Source organism: Ruditapes philippinarum, unplaced genomic scaffold, assembly GCF_026571515.1.
Source record: "Ruditapes philippinarum isolate M1 unplaced genomic scaffold, ASM2657151v2 ctg7426_1_1_1_1, whole genome shotgun sequence".
Classification (NCBI taxonomy): Eukaryota; Metazoa; Mollusca; class Bivalvia; order Venerida; family Veneridae; genus Ruditapes; species Ruditapes philippinarum.
The window spans coordinates 7167-28898 of NW_026865267.1; the positions used below are offsets into that span (position 1 = coordinate 7167).

General features: G+C 29.4%; 1 protein-coding gene and 1 long non-coding RNA gene across 2 annotated transcripts; one reads left to right on the forward strand and one right to left on the reverse strand.

Moving 5' to 3' along the window:
• Window positions 1–3937: 3937 nt before the first annotated feature.
• Window positions 3938–7774, forward strand: LOC132728440 (uncharacterized). The gene is made up of 4 exons (XM_060714082.1): window positions 3938–4516; window positions 5907–6281; window positions 6526–6742; window positions 7264–7774. The coding sequence occupies exons 1-4, from the start codon at window positions 4013–4015 to the stop codon at window positions 7440–7442; spliced, it is 1275 nt and encodes a 424-aa protein (XP_060570065.1). The 5' UTR covers window positions 3938–4012; the 3' UTR covers window positions 7443–7774.
• Window positions 7775–15934: 8160 nt separating this feature from the next.
• LOC132728438 (uncharacterized) lies at window positions 15935–17835 on the reverse strand. The gene is made up of 3 exons (XR_009625487.1): window positions 17512–17835; window positions 16448–16558; window positions 15935–16098 (listed from the first exon to the last, which is right to left on the reverse strand). It is a non-coding gene; the product is annotated as an uncharacterized LOC132728438 (long non-coding RNA).
• Between the last annotated feature and the right edge of the window lie 3897 nt (window positions 17836–21732).

Genomic DNA, 21732 nt, shown 5'->3' on the forward strand with positions numbered 1-21732 from the left:
AAGTGTCACAAAAAACTTCAAACAAGTACTAAATTTCGCATCGATTTTGAAACAAAGACCTTCTTAGATTCAACTTTTCATTTTGCTGAATCCAATCATCCATGCTTTAAATTTCAAAGCATAGGAAATAACTCAGCAATATTCAATATTACCGATAAAACACGCCTTTTTACTTTGATTGAATTAATGTTATTGTATCACTTATTTAAAATGTTATTGGCTTTTAAAGATATTATCTATAGATATTAATTCGTTAACTTGTTGGAGCCTATACACACATGGTCTTTTACGTCTATTATAAAATAGTGTTTATTAAGCCATCAATTTCATGTTCTTTGTAGAATGTTCATCCTGCAAACGTAAATATACTTGATTGTTTCATTAAAGTCTTAAAGATAAGTGAACAAACAAATGCATCTCAAAAATTGAAAATACATGTCCATACAAAATATTGCTTTTAAATTGTTTTTAAAAACCTTTTTTCGAAAAATGGTTTTTAAATGTCAATGTGATTCTTACTCTTTATTGCCAAAAACAACATTAAAAAGAGAAAAATAAACGTTATATGTTTAAATTGTGTCTTATATTCATGATTCTACAAATGTGCATGATAAAAAAACTGCTTTTGAAGGATATCATCAGGAGTTTGTACAGTTGAAGTGTTTGTAAATGTAACATTGTTGTTTAGAAAAGAACCTTTGAACAACTGATTGCAAATGCAATTTATCAGGACCGCCAGGATCATAAAACATTATGATTATAAAAATAATCGCATTGGTGCTCAACATGAGCCTTATGTAAAACTTAATATGTTCACTTATTTAAGGAAAATATGATGTTTTGATACTTGACCTCAATACAAACTTAAAAAAAATGAGGATTGTTTAATGGGAAGCTTATACGATAACTGCACATGTATAAAATATACTAGTTTCATTATATTTTCATTTTTTTGTGTAGTTGTTAACGTTCTATTTATGGAACATAAATCATTACCACAAAGAGATAACGTTGACCTCTAGGAAATATATGTTTTAACGTACATGTATTATGAATGGAAACATTTCAAGAATGTATGGTTTTTTAATCCCCGGTAACATCCTGATTTACTTTGTTCACCCTTTATGTTTAGTTCTATTTACTGTATTATTAATTGCTTCAGGAGCGGACTGGACTGTCATTAATCAAATGAGTCCTGTTGAAACAATCAGTTACAGCAGAAGACAGACAGAGAGGATGGCAATGAGGAATGACAATTTAAGCTAACATATAAGAGAGATGTTGTATTTCTGTGCTTAGACATATCAATTCTAAAACGTGAATGTCCCTCAAGATCTCAAGAGAACTTGCTTGCGACGAATGAAAGATATATGTAAATTAGTTCGTCCTTTGCATATTACATAATTAATCATTATTATGATAAAGTTTACGAGAACGTCTTATTCAAAGATACCTTAACCATTTTTACTCTAACTTACTAAGATAAAAGCTTTGGTTGGCGTTTGTCAAGCCACATCAGATTATAATGTCGATAAAGTTCCATTTGCGTGAAGATTATAGGTACAAAATTATTAGGGATGTCATTCGGGGTCCGGATTAAATTATACAAATTAGTAAATGTTTCATTATTATTACAAAAATAAAATGATAGAATGCATGCAACCAGTTCATCTTTTAAATGGTGTATTTTCCATTTAATATTTATCACAAAATTGGACAACAATTTTATTTTATTTGTCTCACAAGATTTAAATTGAAATGTAGTCTGGTGACATTTACTAAGAACGTAATTACTCAGAAAGATTAACTAAATAACTAATCTAGATATCAACGTTATGGCAAAAACAACAATCGTTCGTCTTGCAATAAGGATAACGATTCTGTATTAGTTGTCCAATGCGATGCAATCCAATACGTTACGTATAATCAAAGAACAAATTAAACAAATTTTAAAACATAGCTGTCTAACATGCTATAGAGGTTGTATCGGAATCCGATAAAAACACTGAAAGAGTGAACGAAAGGCTGATAAAACAGTACACACATTTATAGAACCTTCATTCATTCCTGTGATATCCGATTGAATATGGGATATACAATAATCTGTGGTTAAATACTTTTGTGATATGGATATACAATGTTTATGGTTAGGTATTTTGTTTTTATGTTTAATGGGTGTAGTATTACTTATTTATGCAGATTTGATTACTTAGTTTTGTAAAAGGAGGTCATGTTTTTTTAATAGAAAATGTCCGTTGGTTTCTTAATCAGCTAATTTTAGTTATATAGTTTAATAATATTTTTATTGCATATATAAATATACATCAATTTTTTACATCAACATAATTAATTACACAATATACAAAAGGGTTTGGCCAAACGTTTTTGCACATTATCTTGGGCCCTTGCCCAAAAAAGCTTATTTGGTTAATGTTTTGATCGTTTACACGTAAATACCATAAAATTTTAAGTTATCGAGTATGTTTTCTAAATTTTCCTTTTATTTAGTCAGTCTTCATATAACTAATTATCACATACCTGTTGTATTTCTTATAGATATATTGAAACGGATAGGTAAAATGTTAACAAAGGAACTTTAAGTGTTTGTAAAATAAAATATGTGAGATTAATGAAATAATCTGAAAAAAGGAGAAATCTGTTGTACTAACATTTTAATTTGTTCTATATACACATCAAAGTTATTTGGCTTACCTCGAGCCAATTTGATAAAAGATATTTTATTAAGTAAAATCCGTTTTTCAAATTTATTTATCAGTATATCCGATCTTTACAAAATATCATATGCTTATAAATTTGTACATGTATAATCTTTATCTTAGAAATTTGCTCATCTGTCTGTTTGCCGAAAGTCATTTGATCGGAATGAATATAAGATTATAACAATCATGAATTTTGTAATGTTTGGAAAATAATCTTCAATAATCTCATGAAATGAACCTTTTTGAACCTTTTTAAAATGTCTTTTATCTTTTGTTAATGATTATTATAATACATGTTATTTCAACCATATGTTATATCGAATGTGTGGCATAGAGTTTCCACAAGAACACGTTTTCTTATTTAACCAAATATCTAAGAGCTCAATCTTGCAGCTTAATCGTTCAATTTCTATTTCTAAACGCTTTACGACTTCTCTTTTAGAAAAAAAAATATAACACGGACCAAATATGTTTAAATTTGATTCGAAACTGCCATTTAAATTTAACATCTATGATTAATTATAAACATACCTTTTTCAGATAAAAACTCAAGGGAGACATATACAATTATACTTTTTTTCATTACTAATAAATAACATGATAGGATTGGTAATAAAACAATAATATCATAATAGAATGTTGAGCTGCGTATACAAATTACAGTAGTCTCGTCATTGAAGACATTTACAGTATTCTGTGTAGAAGTTCTTATGTCATTTCACGTCAAAATAATTGAACAAAGATTTAACTTACAAGTTAATGAAATCATTTTTGGAATATCTTAAATATAGCGTTTCAAAGGTGATGGTAAATCTGTGTGTGAATGATTAGGCTAAACATTGTAGGTCAAACAAATGAGATGAAAAACAAATATATCACTGTTACCGAAAATAGGATGAAAGTGCACAAGATAGATACCCTACCAATCGATATAAAAACTGTTTACATATGAAATAAGGTTAAGTGCATAAATTAAATACCCCATTTCGAACGCTAAATACTTTAATCTTATATTTTGTTTTTCCATTTCAGACATAAGCAACTAAATATTTACCATTTTCCTTCTCTTTCACGTTTTGAAAGATCAACGATATTGATCAAGGAGTAGAACCATTCGTGTGGAGTAAAATAATTGGAATGTTTGCAGATATAATTGTGATAAAAAATTTATTTGGGAATGCATAGATTTACATAAATGTTTTAGGGGTATAAAAATGAGAAAATAAGTTTATTTTTGTATTTAAGGTATGTAAGTTAGACATGCATGTTATATCGATATATTTGTCGTAAAAATGCACCTTGGATTTTATATAAACAATTCTCTGGGAGAAGTGACTAAGACATGTACAGAGGATGAAATTGCCAAGATACTGCAGATACATTCTATGAACATTTCCATTTATTTTGTCATGACATTCTCAGCTGTGGCAGTTTTCTTGGGGAGCAAAATAATACTTAATAAAATCCGCAGGAATAATGCACAATTGTCAGTTATAATTGTAGGAGCTGGACCTATAGGTTTGACATCAGCCCTTGTCGCCGTTCATTGTAAACGAGTAAAGAAATTGGTGCTATATGAAGAACAGAGTAAATCTAATGTTGAAAAGCGGACGTATCAAATTGCATTACAAAGTGCTCAAGTGTCTTTTCTCCGGCGTTATGGGGTAGATTTTGATAATTTGGAAGGTTTATGGCATGAAGGGTGCTTTTATACACGCGTTGGAATTTACTTGGAATATATTATACACATACTGCCGCTTTATTCTAAAGAAATCACGATGCATTTTGGAACTAAGGTAAGCATTTCCTGTTACAATAAAATGCAGTTTTAATTTTGGGTCAGTGTTGAAATCATATTATTGTTTTATTTAAACCATCAGGAGCATTGTTCGAACGCATTATATTGAAATAAACAAATGAAAATCTTTGCTGACTTATTATTGTTTTACTGTATTATTTCAAACATATTTTTCAAATTGTTATTCTATCAAAAGTCAGTTTTTGACAATTTTTAAGATAAACATAATCTTTGTATATTTTCAATATTTTTACTGTTTGACAAGTGTTTTTAGGTTTCTAAAAGTTTCATTTGTCGAATAATAATAAATTTTCTCTCAAACAAAATTTGTTGACACATATGGTAGGCCTTCACATTTGCTTTTATACTGAGATTATATACAAATTCATTAATGAGTTTATGTCATAAAAATATTCGCTACGCTATATTAAATAATAGATATTTCAATTTTTTGTCGTCAAGGTCAATGTATTTTATGAATATAACACGGCTTTCATTGAATCCATTGACATTTGTGTTCCAAATGCAGCGAATCGATACTATGAGGCTGTCTGGAAGCTTTCAGTCAGGACGTTTAAGTATAAAATATAAGAGGTAGCATACTTACCGAAACACTTTTAATAGTTTACTTCTGTTCATCTTGCGAGAGGTAAAGATACTTTAAAAGTATGAAATTAACTTTTATCTTATTTAGAAATTTGAAACATCAGTTTTATTACGTTAAGATAATGATTTTAGAGTATGTTAAATGCATTTCACTTGAAAAAAGTAGTGCTGAATATAGACTTGTATGTCAGAAACGTAGCAAACTGTAAACAATGTTACAGTAGTATTTTGAGTTCCATACAAATATACAAAATACTGAATCCGTATAACTGCAAAGATTGCCAACAAGCACTAGATGCAAAACAAATGGTTAAGATAATAAGCCAATGAGTAACCTATTTTGAGAATATAACAGGACACCAAAAGTAAAAAGATTTTGAGCAGCAAAAATAAAAGCATTTCTGAAGCATAACGGGCCTTTTACCTACCAGTAAAAGAAACAACCATTTGATATTTAAGATCAGGGATCTTTATTGGTCATTAATAATTTACTTTTGTATTTTTTAATAGTTCAGCCTTTATCAAATCAGAAGTCTTAAGGAAAAAGAAATAAACATTCGAAAACTCACAGTTTTGAAAGTGATTCTAAAATTAAACACTATTTAGCATAATAATTATAACAAATCGAACTTGTAACATTGGATTTGACATGAAATCATAGTTTGAAGCGTTTATTTTTTCCCAATGTTTGAAAATATAAGCAATTGTTGAAAAGCATGGTATATTAGTACATTTGTACATAATATACATGAAATAAAAAGGATAGTTTTTGTATTTTACAGTTTGCTCGTGAAAAAAGAGACGATATAGACAATATCCCAGGTCGTAAATTGGTTATATGTTGTGATGGGTCTACAGGTCTTGCTTCACATACATTAGGACTCAGTGATGAATGTGTCATTCATTCTAGTGGAATATTTGGAGCTGTGGCTGCAGTTGAAAGAAACAATGAAACTTTAGTACCAAGACCAGAGAAGCGTATTCACAATCTTTCTTTTGACTTATCTGCATATATTTCTTCTGCATTTGAGGAGAATGGGAGTTCTAAATTCACTTTAAAACTATTTGGAAATTCCAGGTGTAGATATATGGCATTAGCTGTAAATAAATGCGACTCTAATATTGTCAGGGCATTGAAAACAGTATTAGATAAGTCAGTGAGTATAACCTGTTTTTTGTCAATGTATGTTGTTCTATAAAGTACAATATATCAACAAACAAATTTGATTTTAATGCTTTCTTTTTAATGGTTTCTATATTGTATTTTTTAGGTGATTAATTATACCTTAAACTGTTATCCTCCTGATGGATAGATTTAAATAATGAAGATTTTGTACTATAATATATGATATATATATACTCTCTATTACTATTATAATGTTGTATTACGTTCTTTTACAGATGATGAGGAATATATTTTTAAAATGTTACAACATATATAAACGATCAGACGAGGCGAGTATCAGTGACTCGTATTGTCTTAACAACATGAAGTTTAGTCCGAGATTATACGAGATCAAGTTATCACAAAGAATGGAAAATGTCGCTTATATATCTGACTGTGATCTCTTTATAATAACCGAGGGTGAAGCATCCATGTCATATAACTATAACACAGGTATTATATCAATTTTCATATTTATTCTATATACGAATATTGTAATTGAATACGATTATGCGAGGATGATGCATCTAGATCATATAACTTTAATACAGGTATATTATATGTCCTATCTGTTCTAAAGAGAAATATTGTAATTAAATACCGTAATGCAAAATATAAAACATAATTTGTTCACTGATTAAACGTGTTACTACAACTGATTCATTTTCATTTATTTACATGGCTGGCGGGGTAAATAGTAACACGAAGTATTTATGCAATAAAGTGTCTAAATATATCAATAACATTCAAATTGACATAATTAATGTATTTTGCACGCAGTAATGATAATAACAAAATAAAATGTATTTCCTTGTATGTGTTTATCCTAATAATTATTACTTTTAAAAAACAACAACATGTTTAGAAAAGAATATAAGATAAATAAAATATTTTTCATCACTTAAAGCCTTATCTGCTATTATATTTTGTATTGTTCTTCGTTGATATTTAAGACGTATATTTGATATTTTCAGGAATGGACATTAACCTTGGTGTGAAAGGGTTATCTAGCCTGCAGCCGTTTATAGAGATGGTAACACTAGCCGAAACAGAATATTCCATCATGCAAGCTCTTGTTTTTAAAATGGAACATTCCGAAAAAATATGTAGGGAGTCTTTAAAATATGGTTTAAAGGAGTATTTGTTATTATGACGTGTAAAACGTTACTTTATTCACCAGTTTTCATTTTTATATGGACTCATACCATAGCTTCCGTTCTAAAGTCAATACAATATGAAAGTGTTGGCAATTGTTTCTTGAGGTTTAGTTTTCCTATCGAGATAAATAGCACCCAGTTATTTACTTTCAATCGTTATTTTACATTGTATGTTTGCCCCTCCGTATTTTGGAGATCAATCAGCGTAACTGGCAGTACGGATCCGTATCAATTAACAAAAGGCAATGAAGGCAGAATAATGTAATGTCAATAACCTACTCCCGAACAGTTTTTGATAAATATTAAACAAACGTCAAGGAAAGGTTTAACGGGGAACAAAGTGTAACTTAAAAATGCTAAGTTTCATGAAGAAACATAATAATAATAATAATAATAATAATAATATCTTTATTTAAAGAAGGTTACACATTAAGAACATACAATAACAATCATATATATCTTATTTCCAATGTGGCCTTCTGAAATAGAAAACAGCAACAACAACAACAACAACAACAGGATATGCATAGGTAGAAAAATGAATGTATAATATGTAATTTTTAGAATATTACAACTCATATACTTTCGACAGACACTCAACAATTTGTTTAAACATATACGTATATTGCATCATTCGTTCGTTCGTTCATATATTTATTTCATTCATTCAACCATTCATTCATCATATGAACCAAAAATTGCTTTTATTTTTTTAAAAAATTTAAGGTTTTTTAGATTTACGATTTTAAGGTATATTGTTCCAAATGTTCATGCCATAATAAGACATGTAAGAAAATGTGTCTTTTTGATCAGTTACATTTTCAAGAGCTATTTCATTTATCTTAAGAATTAATTTTCTCATAATATTTACTTTTTGTCTTGTTCCTCTTACCATTCATTTTGATTTATCTGGATTTAAGGCCATATTATTTATTTTGCACCATTTGGCAATATTATTTAAATGATCTTGAAGTTTTATTTCTACTTTTGATATATTTTCTCCGGACTCATAAAGAGTAAAATCATCTGCGTATAAATCAATTTTTATATCATTACCTATGAAAGCTATGTCATTTATGTATATTAGAAATAATAAAGGTCCTAATATTGAGCCTTGTGGAACACCGGAAATTATTTTCATTGGCTGAGATTGAAGATTACCTATTTTAACCAGTTGTATTCTGTAAGAAAGATATGACTTAAAAACTTAACGGCATTTTCAGAAAAATGATAAAGTTTAAGTTTATGCAAAAGTATTTCATGGTCAACCAAATCAAAGGCTTTCTTTAAGTCTAAGAATACAGTCCCGATAATTTTCCCACTGTCAACATCTTTTAACCAAGTATCTATTAAACTAATGAGTGCAGTATTACATGAATGATTTTTACGAAATCCTTATTGTTTATTATGAATTATGTTCGTTTTTTTCAAAGAATGAGTGTATTTGTTTGGCAATATGGCGCTCAAATATTTTGGATATAGTTGACAAAATTGATATCGGTCGATAGTTATTTGCAATAATCAGACAAGCCACACAAACACGAACATTTAGTAATTTAATTTAATTGCAAACGTTTCGGCTATATGCCTTCATCAGTGCAAAACATAATAAAATTACCGGAAGCGACGTCATAACTTAACACGCGTTAAACGCGCGAAAAACGTTATGGCGTTTAGCGGCAAAACTATGATAACATGTAGAAACAAATATTTATGCTATAAATAAAGCTGGTACATGAATTAAAATGGATCAACAGTGATACAGATGTCTATTAGACAGTGTTAATAAAAATAAGATAATAGACAAACATATTAATATTCATGTAACGCATTATAAATCAAACAATACTTTATTATTTAGTCCATTTGGAATCATAGTATTTAATTTATGGATACAAAAAGATTCTTTACATAACCGGTCCATGTTGTTATCTATAATTTCTATAGGTAAAAATGAAAATTCTGACAATGAACACTTATTATCTTTTGATCCGAAATGGATCGCAACATGTGAAACTGGATTAACGTCACAATTTCTTATATCAAATATATGTTTATTCATTCTGCATGATACATTTTGATTAGTCTGACCTACGTATTGCTTTTTACAGCCTTCACATGTAATAAGGTAAATTACATTACGCGTAGTACAGTTAACATCATTGTGTACATCAAAAGAACTACCTGTTATGCTGCTATTTAATTGGGAGCCAACAATTATATTGTTACAATGTGAACATCTACTTCGTAAACATTGGCTAGATAAAAATGTGCGATCAAGTAAAGCACTTCTAATAAGATAATCTCGAATGTTTTTATGACGTCTATATGCTAAAATAGGTTTGAACTTGTTATGTATATTTTTAACGCTTACCTTATCAGACAAAAGTAATAGATCCCAATATTTATTTAAGATTTCACCAATATTAGGCAGAGATGTATTAAAACATACAGTAAAAGGTATTATTGAACTAGTATTTTTAACGACAGGACTTAGAGCATCATTTTGGGACATGCCTTCAATTTTAGAAAACGCTTTCTCAATAATAGATTTAGGATAATTTCTATCAGAAAAATATCTATTTAACGTATCTAAAGACTGCTTAAAAGTACCGTCATCGGAAATGACACGTCTATAACGTTTAGCTTGACTAAACGGGATACCACGCTTACATGATAAAGGATGAGAGGATGTAAATCTAAATACAAATGCATATTTGTAGGTTTGCAAAATATATCGGTAACAATTTTTCCTGTTACGTCTTTAGATACAGAAACATCAAGAAAAGGTACCGAACTTTTAGAAATATTGTAAGTGAATTTAATATTCGGGTGGAAACTATTTAAGGAATCTATAAAAAAGTTAAGCGTTTCCAAAGAATCATTCCAAATCATAAAAATATCATCTAGGAAACGTAACCAGACATCAGGTTTTACATAAGTAGAGTTAAGAAATTGCTCTTCTAGTCTACCCATGAATAATGAAGCATAAGAAGGTGCCATAGGGCTTCCCATTGCTGTGCCCATGGTTTGTAAATAACTCTGATCGTTAAACTCAAAGCAATTATTATGTAAAACAATATTTAACAATTTCCTTATATCATTAGCTTTGATGTTATTGTTTCCTTTATCTTTCTGTAAAAAATATATACAAGATTTAATACCTTCATTATGAGGGATATTTGTGTATAATGATGAAACATCAAGGGTAACTAGATAGGTGTCTTTGTTTAATTTAAGATTACGAACCTTATTTATGAAGTCGGTGGTATCCTTGATATAGGAAGGCAAACTTTGCATATAAGGATTTAAAATAAAGTCTAGGTATTTCGCTATGTTCTCAGTACTGGAGCTACATGCTGAAACAATGGGACGACCAGGGTATCCAAGAGGAAGTTTCTCATCATATGATTTATGCGTTTTCGGTAAAATGTAAAATTGAGGTGTACGAATAGTAGACGGGAACATGTCAAATTGTTTAGTAATGCTTACATTATTTTCCTGTATTTCATTTACACATTCTTCTATTTTTAACTTAGTCAAATTATGTTGTTCCTTTTCTACTTTTTTGTAATATCGCTCATCGTTCAGTTGTCGATTCAATTCGTCGATGTACTTCTGTTTGTCCATTATAACGATGGTATTGGATTTGTCTGCTTTTTTGATAATAATATTTGTATCACGAGATAGGTCTTTAAGCGACTGGAGTTCTTGTTTGGATATATTAGGACGAAACCGTTTTTGTTTAGAAGAGTGCATAATTTCATTACTTATAGCCTCAATATAAAAATCCAAATAAATGTCTCTCCCGCTAGGTGGGGTAAAGGTAGATGATGTTTTATTATAGAACGGCAAATTTTGATATTCTTCTTTTTGGTTATTATCATCGATTTCGTTGTTATCATTTTTATACAAATCGTTGAAGTATTCTTTTAGTCTTAAACGTCTTGAAAAATGAAAAACTTCTTCCGCTAATAGAACCTTATCATGCGAATTATATCGTGGACAAAATCCTAACCCTTTTCCAAGCACTATCAGTTCAGTTTCTGACATTGGGCGTGATGATAAGTTCAACACTGTTTTTTTACCTTGTTGTATCTGACTTTTCCGCTTTTTATATTTTTTATATTGATTTCGTGTCTGGAATTTTTTGAACCTTCGTGATTTTGCTTTGTTGTTATCATTGCGATTTCCTTTATTTCTTGTAACACTATGTCCATTTTTTGTAGCAGTTGATTTGTTTTCAGATTCTTTGGTTCCCCGTTGATCACGGCCTCCCTGTATGTTTTCTTGGTGCCCGGGGTTTTCACGTTTTTTGATTTCTGATTTTCTAAGGTTGGTTGGATTAAACCTGTTTTTGTAGTTGTTGCAGCTTTGGTTGAAATATTATTAACATTTTTGTTAACCGTAAATTTCTTTGTCGATTTAGATGATCTTTGTTTCTTTTTTACCGTTTGCCAGTCTTGTTCTGTTACTATCATAATTTACAATTTGCGGCGACGTTGATATGGAATCAGTGTTGACAGGGGAATGATTTCCGTTTTTATTCAAAGTAGATCTAGATTTACTCATTTCTTCTCTCAAATATGTCAGTTTCCTTTCATGTTTTAATAACAATGTCATTCTTTTTGTCTTCTGTGTAACTTGTAATTTCATTTTCAAGATTGGAGAAATCGGAAGTAGTAAGTTTATTTTGCAATAAACGTCGCGTATTTTCAATCATATTATCTGTTTTGTCATTGTGACGGAGATGGTCCTCTTTAATACGTTCACAAATTTCAACACTTACTTTATGAAGTAGCTTGTTTATGTCATCCTGTAATTCTTTACCATCTGGTCCGACGCTCACCTTCAAAGAAAGACGAAGACCCTTCGGTACGATGTCATCATTAATGCAGTCTTGTAAGAAACGCGCATGTAATGCGCTCTTCATCTGTTTTACCGCTAATTTCTTCAAAATTTGTCGTGGATCTTCTTGAGATGCCATTGTGTGGTATAAACGAATAAAATAATCAGACAAGCCACACAAACACGAACATTTAGTAATTTAATTTAATTGCAAACGTTTCGGCTATATGCCTTCATCAGTGCAAAACATAATAAAATTACCGGAAGCGACGTCATAACTTAACACGCGTTAAACGCGCGAAAAACGTTATGGCGTTTAGCGGCAAAACTATGATAACATGTAGAAACAAATATTTATGCTATAAATAAAGCTGGTACATGAATTAAAATGGATCAACAGTGATACAGATGTCTATTAGACAGTGTTAATAAAAATAAGATAATAGACAAACATATTAATATTCATGTAACCATTTATAAATCAAACAATACTTTATTATTTAGTCCATTTGGAATCATAGTATTTAATTTATGAATCCAAAAAGATTCTTTACATAACCGGTCCATGTTGTTGTCTATAATTTCTATAGGTAAAAATGAAAAATCTGACAATGAACACTTATTATCGTTTGATCCGAAATGGATCGCAACATGTGAAACTGGATTAACGTCACAATTTCTTATATCAAATCTATGTTTATTCATTCTGCATGATACATTTTGATTAGTCTGACCTACGTATTGCTTTTTACAGCCTTTACATGTAATGAGGTAAATTACATTACGCGTAGTACAATTAACATCATTGTGTAAATCAAAAGAACTACCTGTTTTTTTTTTTTTTTTTTTTTTTTTTTTTGATAGTTATTTGCTTCATTCTTATCCCCCGATATTAAAAATAGGTATAACTCGAGCTATTTTTAAATCATCTGGGAAAATATTAGATTTAATACTATTATTGATAATTGATGCAATTATTGGTGTAATGTAATCTCCACAATATTTGATGATGTTTGGTCCAATTCCATCTTATCCTGTAGATTTTTTAATATTCAGTTTTTCAATAATAAGTTTTACTTCAAACGGTGTAATTAATTCAATATTAAATTCATGATACATTAGCTTTTGGTCTAAAGTTTCTTTTAATTTTGAAAAATTTGTATTTGAAAACTTTGTTTTATGTATGACATTCGAGATATTGACAAAATACTTGTTTAATTCATTTATAATATTTACAGTTCCGTAAATTTCTTTATTACCTGTTACTAGTCTGTCTGGCATTGTAATACAACCTTTTTTATTTAGATTTGGAACGTCCTTTAAATTTTTCCATAAAAATGCCGGATCTTTGTTATTTTTAATAGCATTGTTAAAGAAATCTCTTTTACTTTTTTTAATCAATGATGTTATTTTATTTCTGAGCAATTTGTATTGTTCATGTTTCCCTACTTTATGATAGTAATCGCGTTCATGTATAAGATATTTTATCTCAGCAGTTAACCATTCCGGGCGGTGTTCACGTTTGATACGTTTTTCTTTTATTGGTGCATGCTTTTTCAAGATAGTATTTAAAATGCTATTAACAAAACCGATTTTTTGACATATGGTGCACCATTTTACAAATGGTGCCGTTTTACATATGGTGCCGTAACACACGTAAATTAAAAGATGTGAACAGGAGAGCTGCAGTCAACAACCCTCATACACATGAATAATGGGAAAATATAGTTTCTTATATGTTATATCTATCTGTTATACTGTTAAGTCGGGTATTTATTGCATAATGCTGTATGAAAATAAATATATATTTTGTTAATACTCCAATACACAGAATGGATATTACATATAAGAAATTGCATATATTTTGTTCAAAAAGTAATAGGACTGCAGCTCGACTGTTCACATCTTTTAATTTACGTGCACAGTTTTACAAGAGAAAAATATCGGAACATATCCTTTATATATACAGTGAAAAAAATCAATAAAATATGTGACAAGCTCAGCGATTTTTGGCCCAAATGTGATATTTGGGCGAAAATGAGTTATGACTAGTTTGTGGTAGAACAACATCTGCTGAATAGCTGGAAACAATTATTTTTTAAAAATACTTGATATTTTATGAAATATTCTAATTTGTATGACACAACCATAACAAAAATACTTTTTAAACTTTTATTGGTATATATAAACTAGAAATAATTCCATAGTTATACACAATAAAATAAAAAAATATAAAGTGATCATTCATCTTAGTGTAATATATGTAATATCTTGATATAAAAACTATCGTTTGTTTTCAAAAATCGGTTGCCATGGCAACAAAAAATAAAAAAAATCATCAAATGCAATATTTTTGCACTTAACATGATTAATTCATCACCAAATTAATGCATATATTATATTAAAAGACAACAATATTAAAGACTTTTCAGAAAAAAAAAGGATTTTTCATTTTTCCCTTTAATAGTTATTGATAATAACTTTAAACATAAGAATTAAATTCTCAGAATTTCAGTAACTTTTCCATGATTAAGGTGAATATCATAACTTAAGTTAGTCAACTTTAAAACGCACAACTATAACATGATAGCATATAAAATATAAATCCAATGCAAAACAAATATTCTTTAATGCACTGATTGCAAAAATGGTGTATTTTGGTTGCCATGGTAACAAAAAAAAATGCAAAAATAACTGAATGATTTAAAATAATTGCATTTTATGAAAAAAATATTCCATATAACATTACATAATTGTATTCACAATAACTTCAAAAGTCTTTCAGAAATTTAACCAAAAAAATAGAAAGAGCTTGCACTAGTTATGTTCCTGACAAATTTTCAGTTACAGATATTGACAGTGTAATCATAATTCTGATCAGTGTATTTTAATTAAATTGTATAATATGAATAACATATAAGTATATTTTTAAATTGAAATAATTTCAATGAATTTAAAACAATTACAATTACAGATTCTTTCAATCACATGGGAAGTCACAAATGACAGCTCACTTATGTCCTTGAATGTAGTCTTGCAACCCCAGATTGAGGGTTGACCCAAACAGGGTAATAACAACTATGTCTCCTCATTCTCCTCATATGCCTTCAGTTTTTGTATGCAAAAAGTGATTCATATATAAAACTTGCAAAAACTTGTTTCACAATTAAGTGAAAATACTGTAACACCTGCCACTGCAGTATTCAGCTTTTTCAGGGATACTTCTAAAGACAAATTCTATGAAAATGTAATTCACTTTTGGTATACTGTCAAACATAGACAAGTCATTGACTTCTCACATGCCATACTGAAATAACAAAAACCTAAGTAAGTATAAATGAAAAAATATAGTGTATATGATGATTTGACTGAACAGAAATGAACTATAAGTAAATTGTTGTATACCTTAGTGTTGCGCAGCTATTGGGTTCATATAAGGTCTTGTTCATCATGTAAGTTCTTGTGTATTATATTACAGTCCATATATCATGTATATGTAGCAGTTACATTAATCTTGAACATGAGTAAAATAATCTAAATCTACATTATATGCATGTATTGTGGTAGGAACACCGCACTCTTTATTTCAAAAAGTCAAGAGAATGTGGAATATTGCATAAATATACATGCTTACCCAATTGAAGTGTTTATCTTGACCAATACAGTACAGTTGATACAAGTAGTTGTCTTTTTTACTCCATAACCCTGGTGCTCAAAGTGCATAGAACTATGTCACACATTGTGCCTCATTTCCAACAATAGTTTAGTATATTCATCAGCAAATAGGTGAACTATCTATGTGTTCTGAAAATTATGTATATGTACTTTAAGAGCTTAACATTATTGACAGAATATTTGCATAAACAATACAGCATTATTTCTAAATATAAACTTAAAATTTAGTTCATGTTACTGTACAGAGTTATTTAATTTTAAAACAATATTTTTAAGATCTCATCTGACATCATATATAAAATGCTAAATTGCAAATAAGATACATTACTTTCAACTGCAATTCAGGAAAATTATCATTATCATTATTTGATAAAAATGGTTGAGAATGGTCAGTTTATGATGGTTATTTACATATGTATACAATGATTACAATCATAGTTAATCATTTGATCTTTAAACCAAGTATCAAAACACTTACCAGTACATTTCCTTGAAGAAAATGGCTCCAACATGCTGGATAATCATATTATCTACTTCAAAACTCTGATGAACTAAGTTGAAGATCTTAAATGTATGTTGGCTGTCAGACCTAAAACAACAACACAAAATATTTCATCAGCAAAAAGTGCTGGCTCATAAATGTTAAAAATATCCTGGTAGCAGGGCTTCTGTTAGTTAAAGTTTGGGAGTCATTTACTCCTTGATTTTGGCTTCCAAAATGTAATGCTTTTCCTTCTTTACCTATAAAGTGACTTCCAATTACAGACATTTTGCAGTCTTTGACTGCCAATGTTTGGAACTTAATGGAAGCCCTGCTGGTAGAATATGCTATGTGGTATTAGTAATGTGAATATAATATGATTTATTGTAGATACTACCAAAGGCAAAGGGCTTATAATAATAAATGCATTTTAATATCTATCTATGGTGACATCTTCAATCACAGTACTAGATCTATTAAATGTATTTCAAAAGCAGCATGCAGTACAGGGATAACATTTTCTTTACAAAAAAGATCTTGAATTGTAATAGAAATTCATTTGTCAATAATTACAGTACTGTACAGTAGCCTTGTCATATATTTCCTTTTTTAGAAATATTTTATAGGCCTACAGTATAAATCTTCTTGATGTAGATCTACATCAAGCTCATTCATTGTAAACAAATTGCAAAATATGTAATGTGTCCAGTTACATTTTTTTGTCATAGTGATGTAGAAAAAAATAGACTTTTTTTCTTTTATTGCAGCCTGGACTTCAATTTATTTTGTTATGTTATCAATGTCTAATTTAGAAAAAAAGGTTAACAATAACTTTCTATAAAGACCATGACAAATACAAATCGAGTGCAATAAACAATGTATCCCAAAAAAATTGTCTGTCATGACCTGACCTAGATGCCTGCCATGTTTTTTTTATATAAACCAGTTCAAGTGTCATGGTCCCATTAATTGTTTAAAGTAAAAATACGATGGTTATTCATATTCATCATATCAGAAAAAAATAATGAACAAAATAGCATAAATAATAAAGATGCACTTACCTTAATATTTATTTAAACCTCCAAATATGCAGTAACATGACGTAAAAGGTAGTGAATCTACATGTGTTTACTCGCTGACCTGACTCCTGAGTTTACACAGTGTATTTATTCTAAATATAGATTTTTGGGAAATGATTATCGTGGAAGCTGAGAAGGGCTGTTCAAAAAGTATTTTTTTATTTCTTTTTAGTTTATTTTAGTCTTTAAACTTTCAAAGATACCCTGTTTTGAAGGGAAACCCTAAAAATTAAGAGATGAAAATTCGCGTGACTTTGCAAGCGTTTTTCTCACAATGATTAAAAACTCAATTGGGCCAAAAATCGCTGAGCGCGTCACATATGTTTACAAATAACACCAATGTGTAAATGTTAAATGACAAAATGGGTACGCGTAATGTTTAAAACAAATAATTTATATTAAATCCTTTGTTTAGAACAATAAAAACCAAATATTATTTAAGTGTTACATATGTTTCATTTTTATAAAAGCCGTCATAAATGTCTCTACGAAACCGCTAGTGAATGTATGAACTTTTCTTGAACCTTGTAAATTCTGTCATTCCTGATTAAATCCAAATTACGAGAAAAGAATAGCCATCTCGGTGGTTCAGAAGATAACACCTTGTCTATGGATTTTGTTCTTTAGATGATTAAGTTGGTAACGATATATTAAATGCTTTTAATCACTCAAAGCTTATTCATGTTAAAAGTAAATTAGGTTCTACAGAAAAAACGTACTAAATTTAGAAAAATACTCGCTCGTAAATCACAAAAAGCATTTCCAACTTTACTACAAATCATGTAAAATAATAATATAAACTAAAACGCACGTCTTCATACATACTCTGAAACTGTATTCCACAGTATTATCTTTTATCTAAGAATAGCCTTTCGAAATAATGTTATTGTTTTGAACACATACCGTACAAAGATATTTTATTAAATATCGCAGATATTAGAGTTGTTTAAATTTTAATGTGGTTTAAAGTATATGTAGTGTCTTTCTATGCAAATTTGGAGTCACACTTTGGCATTAAATACATTAAAAAACAACGAGAAACTTTTATCATAACAATATATATATTTTTTATTATTATAATAAACAAATGGTAAATTAACGTCACATTCGAATAAGACATTAGTGTTTGCCATTCCAGAAAAAAACTTGTACATATCAATTGAAGCTAATAATGGTAAGAAAATGTCCACTCAGTTAAGCGGTCATTGCATTGTTAACGGCCTGGAATGTTCTTTAACTAAACTGATATTCCTTGTAACCCAAGGCGAATCAGATATAATTGTACTTTCAGATACTAACGATCTTGATGAACGCATTTCAGAAAGCTTCTCATAATTCACTATACAAATATTTGTCTAATGCACCAGTTGTGGCTCAAACAGCAGATTACTAGTCATTCATGATTGTCCCTTTCAACAAAAGTCAACGACAAATTAACAATTAAGTTAGCTTACACTTTGTTGCACCCTATTTTTTTAAACAATATATTTTACGAAATATGGACACATTTTGAACACTTCACTTAACTCGTTCAATATTTAACACAAATTTTAATGTTTATCGTTGCTATTCATCCGGAACTACATTTGATCACACTTTAACTCAATTTACATCTGGGAATTATGAATTACTAATTTATAAAAATGTATCTATGGCGATGTACACGACAACGGTATAGGTTACGACTTTAAACATGAGAAAATACTGAGTATTCGTGAACCAATATCTTGAAATTGTAGACAGAATCTATATTCAAATGCACCTATTTCATTAATTCATCCGAACTGACTATCAAGCTTCTCCCGAAAGACAAATATACTTTATATCTGTAATGCACAATTCATCAAGTGACTGTGTAAACATCAAATTGCTAAACATACACAACCGTTTTATTATTCAGTTGTTTTAAATATAGATTCATTCAATTTTATTACTGATCAATGACATGCTTACTGATACAACAAACATGGTAGGACTTGCTTAAGTGTTACAGTCTCGTAGAGAATCTACTTCTACATATATTTATTGTTGCAGAATGAGTGAATACCAAGCTGCATATTTTTAGACTATAAGTATTTCTTTAATTCTTTTGTGGGAAAAGCATAAGGTATATAGCCTGAATCGAATGTCTCCGTGTAAAATGATATTATCAAATTAAGGTTAATGACTATCAAATGTCCTGATTTCTTTTGATTTCAGGATAACTTCGTTTTAATCGTAATAACTGTAGTTCATTAATGAAGAACATGGCAAAAACTTTAGCCCAAATTGTATGTCTCTGTGTTTAATGTCAACATCGTTTTAATCACTTGTGCATTGTAAATGAAGAACATTGCAAATCAATTTGTGCTAACTGTTTGTAGTTAGGTCCACTTTTGCCGTAAGACATGCAATTGTTATGTCCTTGTAATGCAAAATTCATTATGTGACGGTGTATACAGCAAGGTGCTAAAGATAGGTACTCAATTTATAATTCAGTTGTTTCAAGAATAGATTTGATCAATTTTAAATGAATTCAGTTGCATGCCTGTTGCGACAAACGACATGATAGGAGTTGATGAAAAAACTGAATTCTCAAACAAAAGATTTTAAAGCTTCTACTAATATATTATTTCGTTTTATAGCTTTCATTGAAGTTTCATTAATGAAGAACATGGGAAATCCATTTGTCTTTAAAGATGTTTGTACTAAGGTCATGTTTGTTAGTCGTTCGATAATTAAGTGTAAAGGTTATCTGACTTAAATGACAAAATAAAAAACGTTGCAATTGCGAAAGCTACCGATGTTCAATATGAGCATTATTTTATTTTTTTTCTACATGCAGATTGGATAGAATTGTATAAAACATTCATTTATTGCATTTCTTCTCATAACAAAGTAAATCAAAGCTTTCACTTTTTATCTAATTTAATTTAACAGATATATAGAATAAGTACGAAAAGAAACCAAATTGAATATAAAACATTTTATTTTCTTAGACTAGATATACACAAGTTTTTTCTCGACATAAAAGTTATCCAATACGTTCAACCTTCATAGGAACATAAAATGAATAGTATTTGTATATTTATCTTTCCTGTTATCTTTAAATTACCATGCGAAATATTGCTTATCATTCTCAGAGGAATTGACACCAATATTGGCCTCCAGTAATTGAATTCTATTGACATATCAGCGTGAACATCATCCTGAAAAAAGAAAAATGAAGAGGTTCAATATCGGCTGTGACACGATGATCCGTTAATAATTACCTTGTGTAATCACTCACAAGACACATTATGTAAGACAGACAATGTTTTATATTAATTGACTCAAAACAAAGGTTAAAAGGTAAAGCATACCAATTGATAAACACAATTGCTTTAAATGTGTACATGTACTGGAGAGTAAACTTAACATGCAATAGTTATCTAAACATTTTCCAGGTTGAAGTCAATCTTTGCACTGTGTTATCGTCCAGAGTTGACGTGTCTTTTAATCAAATTTAACCTCTCAAACAACTCAATGTCAAATCAGCTGTAGCGATTTGATGCCCTTTATATGAAATTTTATCCCAGCCATATAAATAATGTTAGACTTTTTCGTTCCGCCTTGGTTTCTCCTTACAAACATGACATTTATGTTACTATTTTAAGTAAGAACTTAATAGGTAATAAATGAACCATTCTTTGACACAAAAACTGATCGATCATTCTCTCGTCATCGTCGATCTCGGTTATTTTGGGAAATTCATTGTAATTTTAATATTGACAATTTAATATAGCAGTATTGTGAAGATAACAGTTATTTTGCGTGTGTTTTAAATAATTTGGAGAGTGTCAATTTTCTAAAAAGGGTATTCGGAAAATGGAATCTTAAAGAACGTTGGCAGGGGGCTTGATAAAAAACGTGTCGACAGTTCTAAGTAGCCTAAAGAGACAATAAAAACATGTGTTATTTGCATTGTACAGGGAAAGAAACCTGACAAAATTACATTATCTCGGAGAAAATATATCATTATGTCTGAATTTATACGAGATACGTTTGTCAAAATACTTCATTTAATCTAGACAAAGTACAAAAGTTCAGTGTCAGCGTCAGTCTGTAAAAGCTTAAAATCTCTTACTCGTCACTTTAAGCCCTTAGACTTTGCCTTTGTATTTTCAAAAAAAAATTAAAAATACAATGACAGCAATGCCTAAACTAGGACACATTTTTGACGAA

Excerpts from the sequence above, each read along its gene's own strand:
- LOC132728440 (XM_060714082.1), top strand. The coding sequence starts at position 4,013 with ATGCACCTTGGATTTTATATAAACAATTCTCTGGGAGAAGTGACTAAG. Across the intron at positions 6,282-6,525 it reads AAACAGTATTAGATAAGTCA|ATGATGAGGAATATATTTTT; the intron begins GTGAGTATAACC and ends GTTCTTTTACAG. Across the intron at positions 6,743-7,263 it reads GTCATATAACTATAACACAG|GAATGGACATTAACCTTGGT; the intron begins GTATTATATCAA and ends TGATATTTTCAG.